General features: G+C 40.5%; 1 protein-coding gene across 1 annotated transcript; it reads right to left on the reverse strand.

Annotated features, from left to right (window-relative positions):
- Positions 1 to 746: 746 nt before the first annotated feature.
- pgbd5 (piggyBac transposable element derived 5) lies at positions 747 to 22,566 on the reverse strand. Its single transcript, XM_042432605.1, has 7 exons — positions 21,533 to 22,566; positions 16,147 to 16,577; positions 11,832 to 11,966; positions 8,110 to 8,290; positions 5,965 to 6,162; positions 2,005 to 2,110; positions 747 to 961 (listed from the first exon to the last, which is right to left on the reverse strand). Exons 1-7 carry the CDS (start codon positions 21,924 to 21,926, stop codon positions 766 to 768), a joined length of 1,641 nt encoding a protein of 546 aa, XP_042288539.1. The 5' UTR covers positions 21,927 to 22,566; the 3' UTR covers positions 747 to 765.
- Between the last annotated feature and the right edge of the window lie 479 nt (positions 22,567 to 23,045).

Below are 23,045 nucleotides of genomic sequence, written 5' to 3' on the forward strand. Positions count from 1 at the left end.
TGGGTCACAGTAGCCTTACATTTACATCCTCAAAGTTGCGCAGAAAAGCAGTTCCACTTGCTAAATACACACACACAAACAAAAAGTTTCAAAACCCACCTGGAGCAGAAATCATCTTCACAAGAGAACATCACGATCCAGATTCTTTATGCATGCAGCGTGTGAACACACCATAGTCCTGGTTTACTAAGCTTTTGTTACAGGGTCACAGGTGTTTTTGCAGAGTGTAAATATTGAGCTACATGTAGCCTTTCTGTCTGACGAGCACATAGTTGAACACTCACATATGAGATTCACGCTCATATCAATTATTTAACTCTTTGATAAGAGTTAAAACTTGAAGCTGACATCATTTAGGAGTGAAATATTCATTGTTTCATTGTTGCTGCCTTCATCTCTGCTTTTGAAATAGCTCCTGCTGACAAATCCTTAGTAAATCTGTGTTAAAAGTTGCAGTTGAGTCATGTGAACTGTCCCCATGGCTCATAATTCTCTATTTTGTAGTGCAGTTGTGTTAATGAATATTTACAGTACCACAAAAAACAACTAGAGGAAGAGAGACATAGGCTTGGCACTGCTTCAGTATTATCACATAGACACAGACCGCAGAGTCTGTACAACCGTAATGAAGAGTGATGTGTGATGAATGTGTGTGTGAGGGTTGTGTTTGTGTGTGTTTAAATGTGTGTGTGTATGTTTGTGTGCATGTGTTGTGTACTCCTGCTGTCCTCCTCCTCCTCCTCCTCCCCCTCCTCCTCCTCCTCCTCACTGTGTGGGGGAGCAGTCGTCTAGATCCAGCAGCTCTCTAACCAGTCTCTCTCCAAACTGCGCTCTGCTGTAGCGTTTGACCGTGTAGGCGTCAGACATTTTGTAGAGGATGTATGCGTTGTTGATGGCGATGCTGATGCTCAACCAGAACACCTGCTGCCAGGTCTTATTGGGCTTATGGAAGATAAAGTACCTGGGGGAGAAAAATAAACTTTTACTCCAGGTTTTCTATTTCAGGTATTATGAGTCAATAAAAAAATTTAAATAAAATAAAAAGTTTGCTGAGCCACAAATGTTACAAACAGGTTAATGATACACAATTTCTCTTCATTTCCCAAGATCCCCTTGAGTCAGATGTTTCAGGTGACCTGACTAAGAGTGAATAAAATTGGGAGCACAAGCACAACAATAAATCTGCTCAGGTACAGCGTGTGTGACTTTAGGTCCCCCTATTTAGTATTTATAAGCAGTATTCAGATATTTAATACAAATATTTTAAGTGTTGTAAATGTACAGTATTTCTCTCCAATGAAGGCATATTATTACAATTGTGTTTTACTATATTATCATTCTTTTTATCTGGAGGTGTTATAGTGATGTGTGTTAAAATACATTTAAACGTAGTAGTAATTAAATGTACTGTAACAGTAGCTCAAGTAGAAAAAAGTCATTAAGTCAGCAAACTGACAAAGTAATGTCAGTTAAACAGCCACGTTTATCTAACGTTTGCTCACATTCAGTCTAAAGTTTGCTAATATTAGCTAACGTTACAATGTAAAAGTTTCTAACATTAGTGTTGTGGATTCTCTTCTGTCTTTTTCAGTCTTCAATAACTTTGACTAAATATCCACGACTAGGTTCACACCAAAGGAACCAAAACAAAGATTCAGTCAAACATAACTTTACTTGTGTGTCATAACATCTCAACGTTAGCTAATGTCAAATCCGAAGTTTGCTAATATTAGCTAACATTAGTTACCATAGTGACTTAATTGAAATGAGCAAGGCTGCCTTTTGTTGCTTATGAATTCAACTTTTCATCAGTAAAAGAAAAAATGTCATATTTCGTATTTCAAATCTTGAAAAGCAGAATATGCCATGTTATAATGTCTCCCTAAGATGGGACTGATTCAAGATTCTAGTCACCATGAACCCAACGCAAGAAAGCAAATTAAACATTACAAGTTAATTGTACTGTCTTGAATCAAGTGTATTTTTGTAAAATAATGTACATACTTGCTGTACTTGTCGTCATATTTGCAGATGTAGCTGAGGTGAGCCGCAAACGCCTCAACAGCCAGAGGACATGGAATCTCCCCACTTTTTCTCTTAATGATCATACCTGCCGCAAACACACAAACTGAAGGTGAGTTACACAGAATACAAACAAGTTCCCACTGAAGGGATTCGTTTTCTCTGTTCTCAGTGGTCACCTGGCCAACAACCAGACATGGGAGAGGAAAAGAGGTGTACGGGTGTGCCTCGTTACTACTTGTGTTTTTAGCTGGTCTCTTTGTTGTTTCGTCCCTGGAGGGCTGCTATGTTTAAAGGGCCTTTTTCATGACACACATTCTGACTTGTCACAGCAAGGAAACGCACAGGTGTAACTAATAACATCAACAATGGTGCTGTTCCATTTAAATCCCAGTAAGCCATGACAGTGTGCCATTATGCATGATACCAGGACCCTGGAAATGATACACATAAATAGAATAATGCCATTATTAATGTTATTAGTTGCACTGATGTGTAACTAATAACATTTCCTGACTAGTTTTATGCTCTACTTTCTGGACTATTACTGGTCTTTGCTTCAGATTTCTAATCTGGAAAAACATGGCACTTTAAATTTCTCCATAACTATCTGCCAAAATCAGTTCCTGAACAAATTTTGTATGAGAAATACCCCGAGCACTTGTGCTATGATGTAAACACGCTTGCTGATTAATCTGTGTGTAATCAGGCTGAATCGATTCTTGAATGGATGTTTTTAGACTTGAGTCTTATGGTTAAATATAAACTTGTGAGATGTAGTCATGGCTGCACACGGCCATCTTTCTAATCATGCAATCGTTGATATAAGAGATAAAAATGAAATGAAAACATCACCAAGGCCCAATAGCTGCTATTATACCATATTGTTTATGTGTGTATAAGATTATCAGATTAGCATTTATCACCATGCATAGACCTTTTTTACATTACCATTGAGGAATTGTGGAATACAATGTACAATCATGGACATAACTGGGTGAGTGAATTTCTAACATCTCACTCTCTAACCAAGGATGCATGCAGTTATCACCATCTACACTCTCAAACATGAGTGAGCCCCTTGTTATACCTGCAAACTCTGAAAACCTTAAATGGCTGTTTCACTGTGCGATATGGAGTCTCCTCACACTTTTCTGGCAGTGTTTGTGATGAAAAGCTCCCAGGGAATTCCAAGTCTATTGTTTTATTGCTGTTGCTGTTATCTGGGAACATACAGCCAAGTCTCAATGATTTGATCACCATTGATGGATACAATATTTCCAGAACAAATCGTTCAGGCAAGCAAGGCGGAGTTGTTACTGTATATATGTTAAATCTAAATTTTGGAGCTTGGTGATATTGTCTTGAAGTAAAGCCAAACAATTTGAACTACTGGTGATGAGGGTGAACTTATCCAAGGACCTCACTGTTATTACAGACCACCATCCGCCACAAAAGAAGCTATTTCCTCTCTCTCTGATGTACTACTCAACCTTAATGACTCTGAATTAATTATCCTGGGTGACCTTAACTTGCACTGGCTCTCTCCCTCCTCTGATATTATTAAAGACCTATTTGATTCTCTAAATCTCACACAACTTATTGACCCTCCAACTAGAATCAACCTGAGAGATCATAGCTAATCGACGCTGTTGGACATTGTGCCTACAAATATGCCACATAAGTAAACATCATCTGCTGTATTTTGCGATGATGTCAGTGATCACTGTGCTATTACTTGTATAAGAGACTCAAAACTACCCAAAGATGTTTTAAATGTTTTGATTTACAGACTTTTCTTCATTGTCTGATACCCAATGTTGAAAAAACTTGGGAATATTTTCATAATACCTTTACAGCAATGTGTAATAAGCATGCTTATCTAAAGAAATTTAGGATTCGTGGCAGGTCTATGGCTCGCTGAAAGGTTGGCTCTTATGATCAGAGGAAGAAATGTTTCAATGGTCAAAGCTTGAGCCACAAATTCTGCTATTGACTGGTCTGCTTTTAGAACTTTAAGAAATGCACAAGCATGACCGGAAAATCTAAATCAGATTATTATCTAAAAACTGTCAGAAAATCTCAATAATTTATGAGGCAGCTGGATTTGCGAGATTATGACATCACACGAGGATCCATCTTGTCAGGCTTCAAGTTATGTGCTTGTGTCCGAACAACTGGTGGTTTGGACCAATCAGCATCATATGAGGATTCTTGTGTGATCTGGTGAATCCAGCTGCCTCGCAAGGTAAGACGCTGATAGATGGTGACAGACAGATGGTTCATCCAATCACCTGTCTGCCCTTTTCCAGACAGTTTACAAGGACGACTTCTCAGATGGGACTGTGTAACAAACCATCTGGTGTGTCAGGTTATCTAAATTTTGGAAGCAAATTAAAGAACTGTCCTGTTTCAACTCTTCTTAAGGTCTCCCTGAAGATATGTTTTGCATATAAGTTGAAATTAATGACAAAAATTATATAGTTGGGCTCTTTGAGAAACATTTTGTATCAACTGGCTGTATTTTCAATGAGTCTAAATCAGGCTCTCATTGCTCTAACTTCAGCACTGTGACACCTTGAACTGGTTCATGAGAAGCCTCTTTTGTTTCTAGACCCATTTCAAAAGAGGACATCTGTATTGCTCTTACAGCTATTGATCCAAGAGAGTCCTTAGGACTAGAAAACCTAGAGCCTTCCTATTCAAGGCTGCAGCTGAAATTATTGCTAAGCCTATGCAATCTGTAGACTACATAAATTGCAGTCTACAGACAAATTTGACCCCAAAATTATGGAAGGCAGCCTATGTCCTTCCCTTCTGAGATCCTTCAGATCTTAACAATTACCATCCAATCAATCTCGGAACCCATCAGCTATCAGCTGATAATGATTTAGCCTCTTGGGCCAACAGCCAATATTTCGAGAAGGGTCTATCTGCAGTCTTGCAGACTCACACGACAAACCCACTTTACTACATGGCTGAATTGGTAGACTAGCCGTAACCAAATATATGTAGACAACTTCATTTGTATATTTTTGCATACAAGGCCATGCTGGGTAAACTCCTCTCATATATATGTAACCTTGCTCCACCTGGTGGAATCAGCTGAACCAACGAACTGCACTGACATGCACCAGCTATGTGAAAACTGGCCATTTGGCATCGTAGCACATCGTAGTAAGCTGGATCGATATTGAATTATCATATCAATAAAATAGGTCTCTACTAGATGATTGTGTTGTAAAATGGCAGCAATTAATGAAAAAAACATGCTGTGTGGCAGAAAAACTGCTGTTTTACCATTAATGAGTTCTGTTGTATTTTATGATTTACACCTACCCTTGGGGCATGTGTGTATCTATTTAGTTGTTACTTAGTGTTATGTTGTAATTTATCTCTGTGGTGCAACTGCTTTCTAAACTGTGCAGCTCTTTTGTAATTTACCACTGGCTCTAATGTCTCCATAGGATTTTGAAATGTTGATGACAATGAACAGATTAACTGAAAACAGTAAGCTTTACACTATATTCAGTGAGTGATAATGGTGGTGGGGTCATTCTTTGGGGGAAAGGGTGGTGGAGGATGTGCTGCCCCCTTTTTGTTTGGATCAGGTGGCCAATTCTTACACATTGAACCTTTAAAACCAAAACAGAACTGTTACATTGAGAGTGGATTATGCTGTAAGAGGAAATGGATTATCATGGATTAGCAGCTCTCAGTGATTTTCCCTGACATGAATGCTTAACGATGTGCCAATTTCACCTGATGGTAACTTGTATCCAGACTGTGGTTAATCTTCTTTTCATTAAAAATGTCTGATTTCTGAGATTTGAAATTAAGTCCAAAGTCTTTTCTAATATTATGACAAATTTCCTACAATTATGCAATTCTAGTCTCAGCCAAAATGTGGGTATTACATAAGTGCATCAGAGCAGCGTTTACCTTGTTTTGTTGGGGGGTAAGCGTTGGTGAGGAACCTGAAGTGTCCCTTGTTGTACCAGCTGATCAGTGACATGCTGCCTTTCATCATCACTCGTGATTGGCCGCGCTGTGCTGGTGTGGAGCCACAGACCAGCATGTTCTGGGGTAAGCCTGTGCAGTCGCTCTTCCTGGTGCTCAGCAGACCACAGCAGAAGATATCTGCAGAGGGACAAATACAAAGACATGTTCTCTCTCTATTCTCTACCCACATGTAACTCTGGTGCATTAATTGTGCTTTTCGTGTTTTCTGCTTCGGCTTTGAACCAAAACTTACAGAACAAACTATTGTAGACTGTTTATATCTTTTCTTCTTATTCATATCTTTTCACCCATTTCTTTCTTTATTTCTTACATGGATGAGCAGAAGTTAAACTTCTGGCTTGCTGACTGTTGCTGATTTGTTACCGTTCTCAATTTGGAGAAGGATTTCTCTTTGTGTAGAGCGTGTGTGTGTGTGTGTGTGTGTGTGTGTGTGTGTGTGTGTGTGTGTGTGCAGGGTAATTAACTCAGCTAATTAATCCAGCATGATAAATTTGAAAGAAAAATGTCGGATAATGCCTTCACAAGCACAGAGCTGAGCTTTTTTTTTTTTGGCTGAATGCCTCATGGCAGCTTCACCCAATTAGGATGACAAAATATTGATTATATCTCCAGACTTGTTTTTCTTTTCTTGCTGTACTGTAGCTCTGCCCGATTGAGTTTAAAATTGCTCCACTGTTATTGTTGAGTGAAAGAGCACTTGTGATAAAAACTTTTTTCCACGCTGTGCTGATGATATCGTCAAAGGAGCACAATCTGTTAGGCCGACTATTTATTCTCTGCCTTCACAAATTCACTTGTTTTTTAAGCTTATTTGATATGATGACATTGTCCCACATCCGCTGTTATTATGAAAGAAGGAAACAGGTCATTGAAGAGAATTCAAATGTGACTCACCCTTCCACAATCGGATTATGCTTTCATAACCAAAAGATTGCTTTGGCATAATAAGCATGAAAATCAGAGCTGCTGATCAGCATAGAATATCACCATTTCCTCCAAAATGTCAGATATGCAGAAAATGTGATATTTGTAAGTTATTTATTTCAAGTCGCCAAGTGTTAAATGGTGTTTCTGAGCAAATGTCCACTTAAAACTCATTGATTTCTTTGAGCTGTGACCTGGCTAAACACTCCCTACAGGATCTCCCATGATTTATTGTGACAATAAACGGTCTATTGTTGCTCATCCCGGGGCTGTTATGGTCGATGTTGGTTGGTAAGCAAAAAAACATCCATCTTAACAAGTCACATAGTCTGAGATTCGGTCTTCAGATGTGTTTTTTCTTTACAAGAAAAAATAGAGTGTGATAATTCTTCTTCTTTTCAGAACGAGTTCTCCTTTTAACATGACAGAATGAGGCAACTTTGTGCTTTGATGTAAACTCAGTTACACTTTATTCTACAGCATCCTTGAAACACATTGATGTATATCAGGAAAAGATGCTGCACTAGTTTGTTTTACTAATAGGCAAAATCACTGCTTAAAACGGCTATTTTTTTGCAAAACTGAACCTTTCTTTAAGATATTATATTTAATTTAAAAAATCCAAGTTTCTAGATGAGAAAAGAAGAAGTTACTACATGAACCGACAAATACAAACACAGTCTACCAGCATATACAGTAAGTATGACAGAGGCATGCTTGTGCTTTAGCATATTTATATGCGGTCATGTTTCACATTGTAAGGACAGCTGAAGAAAATAAAAAAGGAGCGTTCTAGCTGCATACTGTAGTGCTGTGAAGGTGCAACAGACTACAGTCATCCTCTGTGCTGTTTAGCCCGGGGATGTTATCATCACACCATGATTAAAAATAAATAAACAAACAAAAATTGCAGAAATGGGTGGGACATGTGAGATGAGGAGAGAGATTACAAGCAGTACACAAAAGCAGAAGGTGAGGAAGGAGGGAGAGGACAAGACATGACAAAGGAGGAGTGCAGAGAGGCAGGAGAGATATGATGAAACACAAATCAGAGGAAGAAAAGGTGTTTTTTTTCTTTAGGCAGCATGACTCAGACAGAACAAAAGATATAATATCTGCTGCTGCAGCTTGCTTGTGTACCTTGTTTGCTGAACTCGGTGAAGAGGCTGAGGCTGGTGATGGACGGCCCGGTGAAGATGATGGTGTTCCTGCCGGAGATGTTCTGGCAGAGCTGCTTGGCCACGAGGCTGTGGAGCTGAGGCTTGTTCTTCAGGGTGGCCAGACCGTCTGTACCCTGACCCTCCTTCAGATGGACTGAGATCTGCAGAGTCGGGGGGGGGGGGGGGAAACAAGACATGTAAATAAAATGAGTGGAAAACAGGCAATTTTTGCTTCAATTTATATGAAAGCTTAACATATGTGCCCTTTACTTGACCTCTAGTTCAGAAAATCCTACAGTAACGAGTCTAACGTTAATGAGAATACAGTGTTCATTATGCATCAAAGAGTTTGTCCAGAGGCGGCACAAGAGGAAAAGCAGTGCGTTGGCTGAAATCAACTTGTATGCTCTGCTGATTGTTGTCTCATTTAGTCTGTAAAATGGTAAAAAATTATGAAAAAGTGCCATTTACCATTTCTTAGAGCCTACAGTGATGCCTTTGATTTGCTTGTTTTGTCCAACCAACAGTACAGAATCTTAAGATATTCACTATTATATATGTTGAAGACAAACAGCAAATTCTCACATTTAAGAAGCTGGAACCAGAGATTTATTTTGTATATGTGCTTGAGAAATGACTGAAAAGATTAACCGGTTATCAAAATAGCTGCTGATTAATCTTCTGTCAATTCTGACTTCTAATTGATGAATCCACTAATTGTTGCAGTTCTATTATGAAATATCTGGTGTGTAAAGAAGATATTTTGGTCTGATGTTGGTGCATTAAGAAAACTCACAAGTGTCCAAGATGGAAAACCATCATCCTGTCGGTAGGAGTGTAAATTTTATGGTAATCTTCACTTTACATTTGAATACATTTTTAAAGGACAAGTTTGGGCATCTGTTCAGTTGCTGTTGAGATGTTGCTCTGGATCAGGACAGACTGACCTGTTCTTCTTAGTTCAACACACTGGTGCATCATGCACTTAAAAATGCAAGTCTCAAATATAAAGAAGAGCTCAGCTGGCAAAGAAAACCATTATCAAATACACACAAACATACACACTTTATTAAAGTCTGGTATCCTCTTGCACTAACCTTTCTGCTGTTGTTCACGAGCTGAATGGCATTAGCTTGATTAACCAACATCTATGCCAGGCCTGTGGCTATTACACTAAGTGGTCAGTCCATGCTGCTGTGTGTGTGTTTGTGTTTGTGTGTGTGTGTGTGTGTGTGTGTGTGTATCCTCGTGTGTTGCCCTGGCTAATGGAATCTCATTGATTCACTCCATTAACTCGTTTTATTTCCTAGATCTTTTTTTTCTCCCCCTTGACACAACTCATTGAGAGAAAGAAGATCTCAGTGCTGACACACGCCAGCGTACAGCGGACTGGTAAAGACTGAGTGATTGCTAAATGGCCACTGTCAGTATGAATGCTAATGCTTATTTGTTCAATGGATGAGATAATGGAATATGGCTTTAAATGATTGAGTCTGTGATATTTCTTGTTTTGCCAAGGAACAAAATGATGAATAGTTTAATATTTAATACATTTATAAATCATTACATTTGTCTGTTATCTTATTTGATATAAACGACTGATAACTACTAATTCTTCTAACTAATTCTGATGGTTACTCCTATTTCCACTAATATGATTCTGGACTACATCCACACTAAAGAAGGAAACGCTCCTCCAGCAGTCCTGTGCCTAAGATCTGTCTATTTATGGACTCTGTCCAGCGTAAAGCACCTTTACAGCGTTCTTTACAGTGTTGTATTATTTTATTGCAGTTCATCCTACCTAATTTCTCCAAAAGCCTGTTAAAGTTTGTCCTTGAGCAGGTCAGTGAGAAACCTAAGAAACTGCTAACATGCTTTATTCTTCTTCATTAGTCTATTTCTAGTGTCATGCCAGTTATATATACTGTTACGGACTGGGTGGCATGGTAAGAGTTACTGTTATGCAGTTATGAGAGTGAGTGTGTAAACATGTGGTCAGTTTAGATGCTGTAAAGCCTGTCAGTCATTCAGCAACCTGTGACAGTGACTTGTGTGAGATACAGGTAGTGTAACAGGACCATAGAGGAAATGGGTTTAGTTTTCCTGCTAGTTCGGTTCAGGGGCAGGAGGTATCCTTGCTGCGGGAGTCTAAGCAGGAGGCTAGTTCAGAGCTAACAGCAACTGTTTTTGTTGTTTTGGCATTGGTTACAGCCCACAGTAGCCCATGCACAGTTTGCTAATAAACTGTCAGTAAAACCAGGCCATGCTACAACACATACAGTATGTCTGTGTGCTCTTGTAACTTTGTTTTTGTGGGGACCAATTTCAGTAAAAGACCCAGAAAAAGTGGATATTTTTGGAACATGAGGCCAGACTTCACTTCCTCAAAGGGCTGTTTGAAGGTTAAAACTTTATTTTAGGGTTTATGGTTAGAATAAGGTTTAGGTTAAGGTTAGGGTAAGAGTTGAGGTTAGACATGTTATTGTAATACTTGAAGGGCCATAATAAACATATGCTCTCACTTTGTGATTTAACCATTTTGCACCAAGGGAATAGTCCCTATGAAAACAGTGTCAGGGACACTGTTTTTGAAAGACATGCTGGTATTCACCTCCACTGAGGAAGCAAAAATCTCAGAGACAGATATTTCAAAACCGGGACACATAAAAGTGCTGTCAAGAAAGCCTGCATGGCCAGATACCACTGGAGGTAAGTGCATTATGTCCTTTTAGGTAGAGCACTGCACATGTTTTTGTGTGTGCCTGCATGTGTGTGGGTGGCTGGATGGAAGACCTGCACAATATCTATGTTCGAGTTTAAAAAAGAAACAAAAAAAAAACATGTTAACAACCTGCAACCTGCAAATTTCGTGGTATCACCTATAGTTTTGCCATCCTGTATCACAAATACTGGCAGGTTAAGAGGTTGCCTCATGCACTTGTCACCAATTTAAGAATACAAAATAAATACTGAAGACTCTTACAGTTTTGGAGTTGTTTTTTTCTCTGTAACGACCTCTATGATGGAGAATGTTATCCAGGTCTGACAGTCCTGCAGTGCTGGGCCACAGTCAAATAGTAGTGTTATATAAGTTACCGGTGTAGGAGTGGAAGGTTGTGGTAAGGGCAAGGCTGTTAGTGAGCAGATCTAACACAGATCAAACACAGATCTAATGATGAGTCAGAAGCTACTCTGCTCTGAAACAGCATCAAAAGGAGATTCTGACAACCAATATTTTTGCCCAGAAGGTGTTTCAGTTTGATCATTTCATAAAGTCAAACTTTTCTGCATGTAAAGCTCACAAATATTCACAATAAATTTATAAAAAAATGTTCTTCTCTGTTGTGTCGACACATAATTGGCTGAATGCAAAATGATGCAACATTGACAACCTGAGAATAAGATTCCAAATTGGGCGGAGATCAAAGTCTCTGATGTTTTCATGACAGATTTTTTTTTTACTTCAGTCAATACTTTTTTACATTTTTGATGCAAAATATTAGATTTCTGCTATAAAGTTTGAAAGCAGCAAATTCAAACAGCCTCACAAGCAAACTCTCTTCTCTCTTTCATCTACTCACTCTCTCTCACACTCACAGGACCTGACAATTGTGACTCTGATTGCTGCTGATTGATGTTTCCCATCTTTCATTCATTCACTAATATAACAAACTCCTACGAGCTGAGTGTTGCTGCTACCTGACAGATGAATCCTGTGGAGGTGCACTGTCGAACCCAGAGACTGAACTTCCGTTTCTTCCTCTTCCTCAGCTCTCTTTCCGTACAGGTGGTGATGAAGACCGGGTCCTCGTCTATCAAGGGTTCATGAAGAACCTGTAACATACACGCAAAGTTACTGTACACGTGAGTTTGTCTGAGTGGATTTTTATATAACCGCGTCATAAGAAAAGTACAAAATGTGTTGCTGGAAAAATAGCTGGCCTGAAGGTTAGTTATGATGTAACATTACAGCTGAGGGTTATAGAGAGAAGGCAGCCAATCGAAGATCCTCTCAAGTTGTGTATGTGTTTGTGTGTGATACCATGGAGAGAGAAAAAACACCTCTAAGCAGAAACACTCTGTATCATACAGTTCTGTCTGCAAAACCTTGCAGAAAAATGACTTCTCCATCGTCAGCTTCATTCTCCCTCCATTAATTCAGCAGATATCCTTCATGTTAGTATATATATTTTATCTTCTAAAGATGTATTCCTTCTTTCTCTCTTTTTCTGTCTCCATTTTTCCATACAAACTATGAGCCTGGACAGTTTTCTTTCATGTTCTGTGCTTGACTGTTTCAAAATAAGACCAAACCCCGTACAAAATATAGACAAATTAAACATATATCTACAAAACATAGATGGCATGAAATTAGAATAAATGTTACTTTAATTTTTCAACCTGAGTGTGAATTTTGACTGATGCAATAAAGCCAGGTGGGCCTTGGGGGAAAAGAAAGTCTGTGGGTATTTGTGGCAAAGAGGTTATCATGAACAGTGCAGACTCTACTGGATGCTGAGCCTGGTGGAAATGGATTAAGATTTTAAAATGGTAAAATATATATATATATATATATGTGTGTGTGTGTGTGTTTGTGTGTGTGTATATAATATAATACGTATATAACATATATGTATTATAATATATATAATACAGAGACACAGTTCCAAGTTTTGGAACATGTTTTTATGATTCTCCATCTCGAAAAACAAGCACTCGAGAAGATGTCACCCCAAACAAGTAAACATTACTATGTAAATCGATGCTGCTTGCAGTTGTGGTAAGGATATCATCAAAAGGGCTGCATGTCGACATGCAAGTGTTACCGTCGAACTGATGGAATTAATGCAAGAAGTATATTTAGAATAGTTTTCCTCCTGTATATTTATTATTTCCTGAGTGCTGTGCAATGTCTGCTCACTGATCAGATGAGATGCAGAGCATGAATTCCCCAACAGGGAATAGTAAAGTGATAATAAAATAAAAATAATACAAAAAACTGACACACATCAACAAATCCAAACACATACAAAAAAAGAAGGATTAACAGAAACACACATAACAAACATTTTCTAACCCTTTCTTCGACAATTAAACTGGCATGATACACCTCAAACCTGGCCAAATATTTCCCTGGAGATGCTTCCAACCACACAACAAATATTTGCATTTCAAATTTTCTTTCCTCTGGTGCTTTCCTCTCCTCCCTCTCCATCATGATTTGACTGAAGCTGAAGTGAGCACCGACCAACAGCTCTTTCCTGCTCCTGGAACGAGAGCAACAAGCCATTTCCCAGTCAAATGTAGAGTTATGGATTATACAAGCGGAAGACTAATGAGGCTATCTAGCCTTTGGATGGATGACATCACCCAAAACCACAATGGCCTTTTAAGAAATATCTCATCCTGTAACTGCCACACATCAGCAGAGCGATTGCTACTGCAGTGTGCTTCTTTGTATGTTGTGCAGAAAAACTGACAATATTTCTCTATTTTAATAGCTGATATACATAGTTACATTTGTATGTGAATGAAAAAAAAAATCCATCTATCCACTGGCTGTCTTGCAGTGGATGTTGTGTGAAGGCTGCGACATGGGCTCTTAAAGATTTTACACTTGCAAATCAATACAAAGCAGTGTCAACAGATCATCTTAGCGACTGCAAAACTGCCAGACTGACACAGAAAATGTCACACATCACCGTCAGCAGAAGCTGGCATAACCTGCTTTATTCAGCCCTGATATTATTCTCACATTAGCGCTGATATTCAAACAGACACACAGCATCATGTCGACTGATTCTCAGACGAATCCAGGTCACACGCAGACAGTCAGTCTCAAGATATATCCTGTATTTGAACATTTTCGTTACTGTTTCCTCCCTTTGTTCATCTCTTAAACATTCAAATTAGAGATTGAATTATTTTTCAATTAATTTATTAGTTGGTAAAAAAATCAATGTTGACTATTTTGATAACTGAACTTGTCATTTATCATTCCAGCTTCTCAGAAATGGTAATATTTGCTAGTTTTCTTTGTCTTCACACTAAATATTGTTGGGTTTTAGGCTACTGGCCAGAAAAAACAAGCAGCGTGAATACGTCACTTTAGGACTTTGGTCTTGTGATTGCCATTTTTTTCACTATTTTCTGACATTTTATGCACCAAAATTAGAATAAATGAATAACTGATGGAGAAAATAATCAACAGATGAATTGGTTAGTTGCAGGCCCGACTCAAACTAGTACATCACCTTCCTTTCTACCTTCTTTCCTTCTGAGTCAGTCGTTATTAAATGGGTTGATTACTTTTGCGCTGTCTGTGGAGCAACAGTCTCAGTCTGTGCCACTCTCACTATCTGGGTCCACTCTCTGCCCCTGGCACAGAAATCTAACAGATAAAACAAACTGGCCTAGATACACACGTACCCCCGTCACTGCTAATGACACACATACACACACACACACACACAGTTTGCCCTCGTTGTTTCAGTTTAGTTGTTTTTAGATTTAAGTAGATAGAGAGCTTTAGTGTACTGTAAAATTACACGTGGACTTGGATGTGATAGAAGTCTGGGCTTGCTGTTAAGAGCCGGTATCCCCAAATGCATCGCAGCACTAACATCATATTTCACAATGGCACAAAGACGAAGTTATGGCACATGTACTGTAGAAAGACCAAAAGCAATTTAATCAACTACTTCCCAGAAATGCGTCATTAATTTTTGAGAGCTCAATCGTGGCTGCAGATTCTGAACATGACGGCGTAAATGAAGTGGAAGCAAATTAAACAGTTTTAAGCTGAAATCTCATTATTTTGTGTGACTTTTATGGCAACAATTTCCATGTGTCACTGCTCTTTTATAATTCTGGAGTGAAGACAAGTTGAACTGACATTCAGGAGCAAATGACATGATTTCTTTGACTTCTGCAAATTGTAACATTCTGCTATTAATTAGACGCGTTTTATATGTGATTTTAATCAGGTTGAAGTAAATAAGGCTGGCTGAGTGATTGCTGCTGTCTCTCTTTGCTCAAGAAGAGCAAATGTCTTTTTATTTTTTCTTTCAACCATCACTTTCAGATAATACAGTAATCAAGTTGGATAGGAGCATAACACTGATGGCGCTATTTTGATTTCAATAGTCTTCAACTTTCAAATCTGCTGTCCTGCTGTTCATCTACAGAAAAAGGCTGAATTAACTCCAGTCCACCCAAAATAGAGAAGCAAGGCTGGCGCTCCACTGCCCCAGTTGCATTAATGTAGATCTGATGCATACAGAGCGACTGAAAACAAGCTGCAGTAAGAAAGTCTTCTGGAGGGTAAGTCTGTTGAAAAATGAGTGCTTTGCCCAGATACTTGCTGTGTAGACTGTTTTCAGACTGGAGCTCCTCCTCGTGGGAGCCACTTAGTTGGTTCGCCCTATACTTCAAGAGAAAGAAAGCTTTACATTTTTATTTTACAAGGTAACTGGAGAATTTCTTAGTTACTGTGTTGACATTGCATGTCTATAAAAGAAATATACAGTAGTCATACGTTTGGACACACTTTCTCAGACAGTATCTCTTGTATCCAATATTCTGTCCGTAAAGGTTTTTAATTGTTTTGTTGTTGAGTTGTTTCATACTTGTCACTTTTCTTGGTACATTAAAGACTTAAGTTTATGTCAACTTGACCTGACAACTTGAAGCAAATGAGTTGAGTTCTGCAAGTTGCAACACTGTGTTATTACATAGATGTATTTTATACTTTTATCAGGTTGTTTCATACTTGCAACTTTTCTTGGAACGTTAAAACTTAACTGTATGTCTAATTATAGATATTAAATTGATACAATGCATGCATTGCAATGATGTCAATTGTGCTGAGAGTTTGCTGTGGTGTTTAAAACTGTTGCTGCAGCTGCTATGCCAGCTTTGTCAAACCAGTGAATGGTGATGAATAAATGAATAAGAGAGCACTCATAGCTGTCTGCAAGCATTATAAGAGGCTTTAGGGAAATCCTGCACACACCTGCGTCTGTGAAGGTCTGAAGGTGCAGCTGAACGACTGCTGCAGCGAGTCCAGGAAGGGCTGGATCTTGTACAGGCCCTGGTTGCTTCCTTGCGACGGCCGGAAAGCCACGATATGGAAGTACTTGAGGATCTTCTCGAAGCGTGCCTGGCTCATCTTCAAGGCGATGCTCCGGTTGCTGAAGAAGCCCGAGCTCCAGATGCTGAGCACCGACTCACAGCGGTGCACACTGGTGGAGGTGACGAAGCCCAGGAATGCCTTCATCTCCTGGGAAGTGACGGGGCGCCAGCCCTCGTCCAAGCCGAAGCGCTCCTGGAACTTCTTGGCGTACATGTTAGTCTGGGTGACCATGTTTTGGATGCAGTTGTCTGGAACGAAGAGCTGGAAGAAGTCCAGAGCTGTGGCGGTGGCCGGCATCTTCTGAGCAGGGCCTGGATCAGGACAGGAAGGAGAAAAGAGTGAAACGTTATGATGGAGGAAAACAGACAGATTGACAGTTAGTGAGTCCCATATGGGCTAACTCATAGACGCAGCTGTCACTTAATCCAAGTTTTTTAAAACTTTGGCACCAGGCCTTCACTTTGAGTGACTGCTCAATAAAAGTTGTCTCTTTTGACACTGCAAGACAGGATGAAAGTTGAATTAGTCGAGCTGTCACTGTCAAGGCTGTGTGGGAAGCATGCAAACTGTTTTTTTTGCTTAAATAAACGACACTGTTATCGCTCAAGATGAGAGGAACCAGTAGCAGAGAGAACATGAGAAGTTTAAGAACATACTACTTTCACGTTTAATCTCTGGGCTTCTTCGTGAATCAGGCACTGCAGCTTTTGGTGTGAATGTCACAAGCCCAGGGCGGCGCTTCGAAAGTTTACACAACTTGACAGCAACCATACTGCGATCCTTGTCACAGCGTGGCGTTTCCATGCTTGCGGAAGGTTCAGTGTCTCGTTGCTTTAGCGTTATGGCAGGCAATGAGTCAAAAATCCTGTTCTGATGGAGTGGAGTCAGACGTGAGCCATGAATGAAAGGCCTCTTAAGCCATACTGTCAGTAAAGCATCAGCTGATGAGAGATTGTGGGTTTGAAAACCTGTTAATCGACCCAACCAACAAGGCTGGACTTAAAAACTTTTCTTCCTTTCTTCCAGTAGTTTACTGACATTTACCTCTCATTTAGAAGTTTGTAGGTATTTAGCATTCATGTCACACAGTCAGAACACAATGCAGTGACTGGGTTGATGTGTTTGCTCTCGTAAATTAGAGATTTTCTCTGTGGTTGTTGGAAAACGTGAGCGGGAATCTGAATGTCGAGCGGAACAACTTCAGGCTCAATTGAACAACACAATCTCATTATCTCTGAACAAGGTTTTCACTCTTTATCTGTCCTGTCTCTACTCCTGATCGGCCGGCTGCAACTGAAATAATAAAGGAATTTTTTTCAGTTTTCCGATGTTGATTTAAAGACAACATGTACAAGACGGGAACTTAAATGGTGCTCTGTCAAAGCAACATGTAGGAGAGGACAAGACAGGAAGGAAAAAAAAAAAGCGAGTACAGCATAAGCACGCCCACACAGCCGATGCTTGTGGCCAAGACAGCAGAAGTAACCGGGGCTCGGCTCAAAATCCACTCATTTGCATTCCATTAGACTTGAAAGCTGAATGTAAAATCCAGCGTGACTTCCTCGGAGAGAGCCACTCCTCAATAAAAACATCAGAAATTCAGATGGAAGGTCCGCTGAGGCAAAATGACTCGCCTCAGGAGTGTGCCAAAAATACAACCTGAGGAGAGACATATCATTTTTACAGATAATGAAACTGTTTCATCTGCTGCTGAGCAAATATGCCCTTCCTTCATTTTTTTTTTTTTAATGCATTCCTGCCAGCTGATCTTCAGCCTAGCCTATATGACTCTGATAGAACTACATCAAACATTTACAGAATTTTACTGCAGACTGCTAATATTATCTGATGTTGGTCTACAAGGGAAGCTTTCAAATATTAATTCCCCACATTACTCATTACCGAACTCCACCTATGTTGCACATACAGACAGACGTATAATCCCTCATGATTATCAGCTGTTGTTGTATTTCTATTGTCATGGGACAAACATCTGCCTGCTTTTATAGCCATGGATTTACTGTAAGAATGAGAGATTACAGTGTATTTGGAGTGGATAAACCCTGCGTGCTCTCAGCTCAGTTTTGAAAGGAAATTAAAGACTCAGAGTCTGATTTCTAGACTATTTTGTCTATGGCTGAAATTACTATCACAATATGAATATGAATAATTTTCTGATGTCAGTATATAAAGATATTTAGAATGCATATGAATAATCTGTAGAAGGAAAACATACAACAACTCATTTTGTTTGTTTTTCATTACCTTTTACTGGGATATTTTTTATCAGTCCCTGTTTCTTTACAGTACTTGACTGATTTAAGATTTAATATTCTGTTGTACAGATGATCAAAATTTTTCATGTTTTTTGATTTCCTAACTTTGTCCCAAAAACCTGGAAAAGAAGACAGGATGGGTTATTTACTGTAATTAGCAGTTCACTTCAGATTCACTTTGCATGAGTCTGTGTACCTGTGTGTTTTTTCCATATAGGTCTGCAATGATACACTGCAACATATTTGGGTGAGGGACAGAGAAAGAGATGACATAAACAGTGAGAAATATAGGGTCAGACATGCAGATAAACTGACATATGGGGTGTACCAGTAATCTATAAGAGGCACTAAGCAAAGTGAATGAATAAATAGCTCTGTAATTCCTTTCAACATCACGATAAGGTGGTTATATAATCGGAGATGTGGATATATGCATCATAATCCTCAGCTTGGTCCTTTGCCAATCCCCTCGCCCTGCATAGGAAGCAATCTCACACTGTCATGAAGATAACACATCACCTATAAACCTGACCTTGAGTAAGCCACATTTTCATGCAAGCCAAAAACCAGGAGTGGTTTCAAAACCTCCAGGTTCAAAAACCAAGAGGGAGTAAAGTAACTGTAAACAAACCCAAAACACAAACTAGTTGGAATCTTTGAGAGTTTGCATGAGGTTGACTCGATGCTCTTTGATGGTGGCTGATGATTTATGTAGGAGGGTGCACAGTCTCTGAGGAGAGGAGCTGTCAAATCAACGCTATGTCTGTGTCAGCACTGTCACAGCCAGACAGTGAGACACACGGACAGCGAAATGGACAGAGATACAGACAGACAGGCAGGTGACAAAAAGACAAACCAGGCAGATGGACAGACTGACAGATCCAGACACATGCTGACTGATAAAAAAATATCACTAACCATATTTCCACTGTGTCCGCCACTGGCAGACTTAGCGGAAACCTCATCCAGCTTAAGCTGCCTCCCATCCCCTGCCATTAAATCGGAGGAGAAACATATTTATAAGGCTCAGGATCCAGTCAGTCTTTATACTGTTCAGGCCGATAAAATCAGACTACAGTCTTGGCTACTTGAGGTCTGAAGTGTGATTATGTTCCCTGGCAGTCCTGCATCCATCCAGCCATGCAGCTCTAAATCATCCCAACCCTGATGCAGGATGGCGGGACCACACCCACACTGGCTGTGCTTGTACAAACAGACACTAGCTGTATTTTAACAAACACGCCTGCCGGTGTGCCAGAACACACAAAGCAGACAGATACACCTGCTGCTTCCTTAGTTTTGGTCAGCAGAGTCGACACAGTCAAACAGAGCAGGACGGAGTTGAATGTGGGAGCAAAGAACATCCTGTAACCTTTTTTTTGGCACCCCAGCTTGGCTCAGATTGGTTCAGGTTCTTTTGAATAAGTGAAAGCGGCGCCACTCCATATTTGGGCCCTGTCTCACAAAGCAGGATTACTGAAGTTAGCTGGATAACTGGGCTGAGTAAAAACCTGGAAACCATTCAAATCTGGAGCATGAACAGAAGTAAACAGAGTTGTTCCAGTTTTTGTTTGGTGTCCTGTTTACTCAGTAATCCTGCATCGTGAGACAGGCCCCAGCTGTCACGGATTTCAATTTAGGCACCACACAGTTTCAACAGTAGATGCAATCATTAAAAACTTCCATCTCGTGATCTTCATTATAATTCTAGTACATTTTTCAATTGGTATTAGAACAGCATATAATCGATTCAGTTTGCTTAATTTGCTGCGAATCTCTGGCACTTTCGTGCTTTTATTCATGCGTATATGAAGGTTCCTGTGTGTGTGAGCAGACTGGGGTTTGGTCCATATCTGCTACAGCCATATGCTGGTTCACCACCAAGGGTGCAACAGTACAACATGTCACAGTGGATGCAGGGATATAGGACAGGATGGCATTCCCAAAAATCGCCTTGGCTTCAGCTGAAGAGACGAGAGAGGAGAACAGATCCAAATGAAGCCTGACAGAAGGAGAGAGGAGCTGCCCCCCCCCCCCCACACCCCCACCCACCCCTTCCGCTCCATGATGCATACTGTACTTAGTGGTAGATAAATGGATAAAAACTGCTTAGGAGACAGCAACAGCTTGGTACAAGTTGGCTAGCAGAGGGGTTTAAACAATGAGAGAACAATTTGTGGGATGATGGCTTTGTACATTTATCACAAAGACAGAACGGGACAAAGAGAGACAGAAAGAGACAGAGCAGTGTGGGTGCTGTTTAACTGTCACGATTCAAACACACACACACACACACACACATGCACGCACACACAAACACACACGCGCGTGCGTCTCTGCTTTGCACGCACACACACACATATTCTATTATAAAGTGTGCAGCCAAAATCGGGGTGCCTTGACCTTAAGTCTCATGCCAATCCACTTCTGTTAATTAACTCACTGCAGGAGGATAAAAGACTACGTGTGCATGTATTCTGCATGCATTCACTATATGTAATGTAACAGTAATGTGTGTGAGCCAGGAGGCTCACACACATTACTGTTTCTCTAAATTAAACAGCATGTCTCTGCATTGCCCTGAAACATGAGCACATACACACACACACACACACACACACACAGGACAGCATGTGTATAACAGCACCAAGGGGTGAAGTATCAAAGGCTAAGCGTTTGCCATTAACTTAATACATCAATTAACGATGCAGTGTCATGCGTCTCACTGTCACCCACACACAGACACGTACTGGGAAATGCATGCACGGTGAAACAAGCATCCAGTTGTACCAGAGCAATAGCCTTTTGTGTTCTGTTTTGGCACCAGATGGGAGAGCCACAGTGATGGCCTGCCTGACCTGAAAAAAAACATGAACGTGAACTGCACTATTTCCTGTCTGTTTCCATCCAATCACCTCACACCCAGGGGCAACACTTCCCCGTTGCACAAAAAAATGACCTTATTCATCTCGTCGTGCAGCATGTCTCACCATATGTCTCTTTGTACGGCGGCACGGTGACATCCTGCAGACTCTCCGTCCAGCCCTCCTCCTCTGCTTGACTACGGGACAGAGAACCCGGGGGACCGGCTCCGGTTCCGCCGCTGCCACCTCCCGCTCCCCCGCTGTGCCCGCTCTCCTTATCGCCCCGCTTTTGTTGGTGGTGGTGTTGGTGTTGGTGGTGATGATGGTGGTGGTGGTGCTCCTCCTCGCCTATCTCGGCTATGCAGTTGTCGGAGTCGGAGTCTCCGGAGGTGCTGTAGAAGGGATTGTCGCTGCTGTCATCCCCGGACTCGCCGAACACGTCGTCGGATATCTGCAGGCTCTCGTACCGGGAGCGGGCCGCTTCCAGGAGAGACAGCGCCTTCCGCCCGCACTCAGCCATCTCTCTCTCTTTCTCTCTCTCTGTGGTGATGCTGCTACTCCCCTCTTTTTTTCTGCTTTCTTCCTCCCTCTTTCTCACCCTTCCGCTACGGCTTCAGCGGCGTGCAAGTGGTCACGATCCTGGAAAGAAGGAGGTGTTTGCCTTTAATGTCGCGGCTGCACCCTCCCTCTATCTTGAGATATGAATTGTGGTTCCCCTCTGCCCCTCCAGGCTCGGATGCTGGAGCCCGGCGGTGACCAGCGTGTGGATCCGGGGAGAGCTGTCCGCTTCAAGGGTACTGAAATATATCCGCCCCCCTGTTCTGCCTACAGCGCTGCGCACTGGGCAAAATGATCAATAGTCATGGCACAGCATCCGGGTTGAGAGACCAGCGATTTCTCCACAGAGAGAGAGAGAGAGTAGTGGCTGCTGCTGCATCACCTGACACCACAGCCCTGCCCTGCCATCCAATGAGATGCTTTTTTATCATCCAAAATCAGAAAGGAGCGACTGATTGGAGAAATAAATCATAATTAATTAATAGCAACATAGGCCCAATGTTAGGATGAAACACAAAAATTATAACTCAAGAAAGAGCTTATGAAAATGAAACCCTGATCTCGAGTTTATTGTCATGAGGAACTCCCCCTTAAAAAGGCAATGCATGTAATAAAATAAAAACATATAAGAATATGTTTTCTCATGGTGTCATGGGCCTTTTTTTCAAGAAAAAAATATCACTTTTGCACTCTTATTTAATGGCTTTGCTGTTCTCTCTTGAGATTATTTTATCAGTCAAAATTTAAAAAAAAAAAAAAAAAACAGAGCCAATGATCAACAAAAAGAACAAATATGATGATTTTGTAGGAGTGTGTTCTCCTGACCTTTTATGAGATGCACCATCCGAACATCATCAAACATATTTGGCAATTCTGTGACATCTGAATGTTCAAATCATCACCTGATCAGTGTCCGGATGGAGTGAGTCATCTATAAGCTATAAAAAGCACTAAGCTGTCTGTCTTTTTTATTCACTGTCTTCCTTTCTTTGCATTTCAATTAGCATGTACACTATGTGCAAATGATTGTCAAATACAAGCATTTCAAAACTCAGAATCCTTTTTTGCACTGAAAGCCAGA

Source organism: Thunnus maccoyii, chromosome 14, assembly GCF_910596095.1.
Source record: "Thunnus maccoyii chromosome 14, fThuMac1.1, whole genome shotgun sequence".
In the NCBI taxonomy this organism is placed as follows: Eukaryota; Metazoa; Chordata; class Actinopteri; order Scombriformes; family Scombridae; genus Thunnus; species Thunnus maccoyii.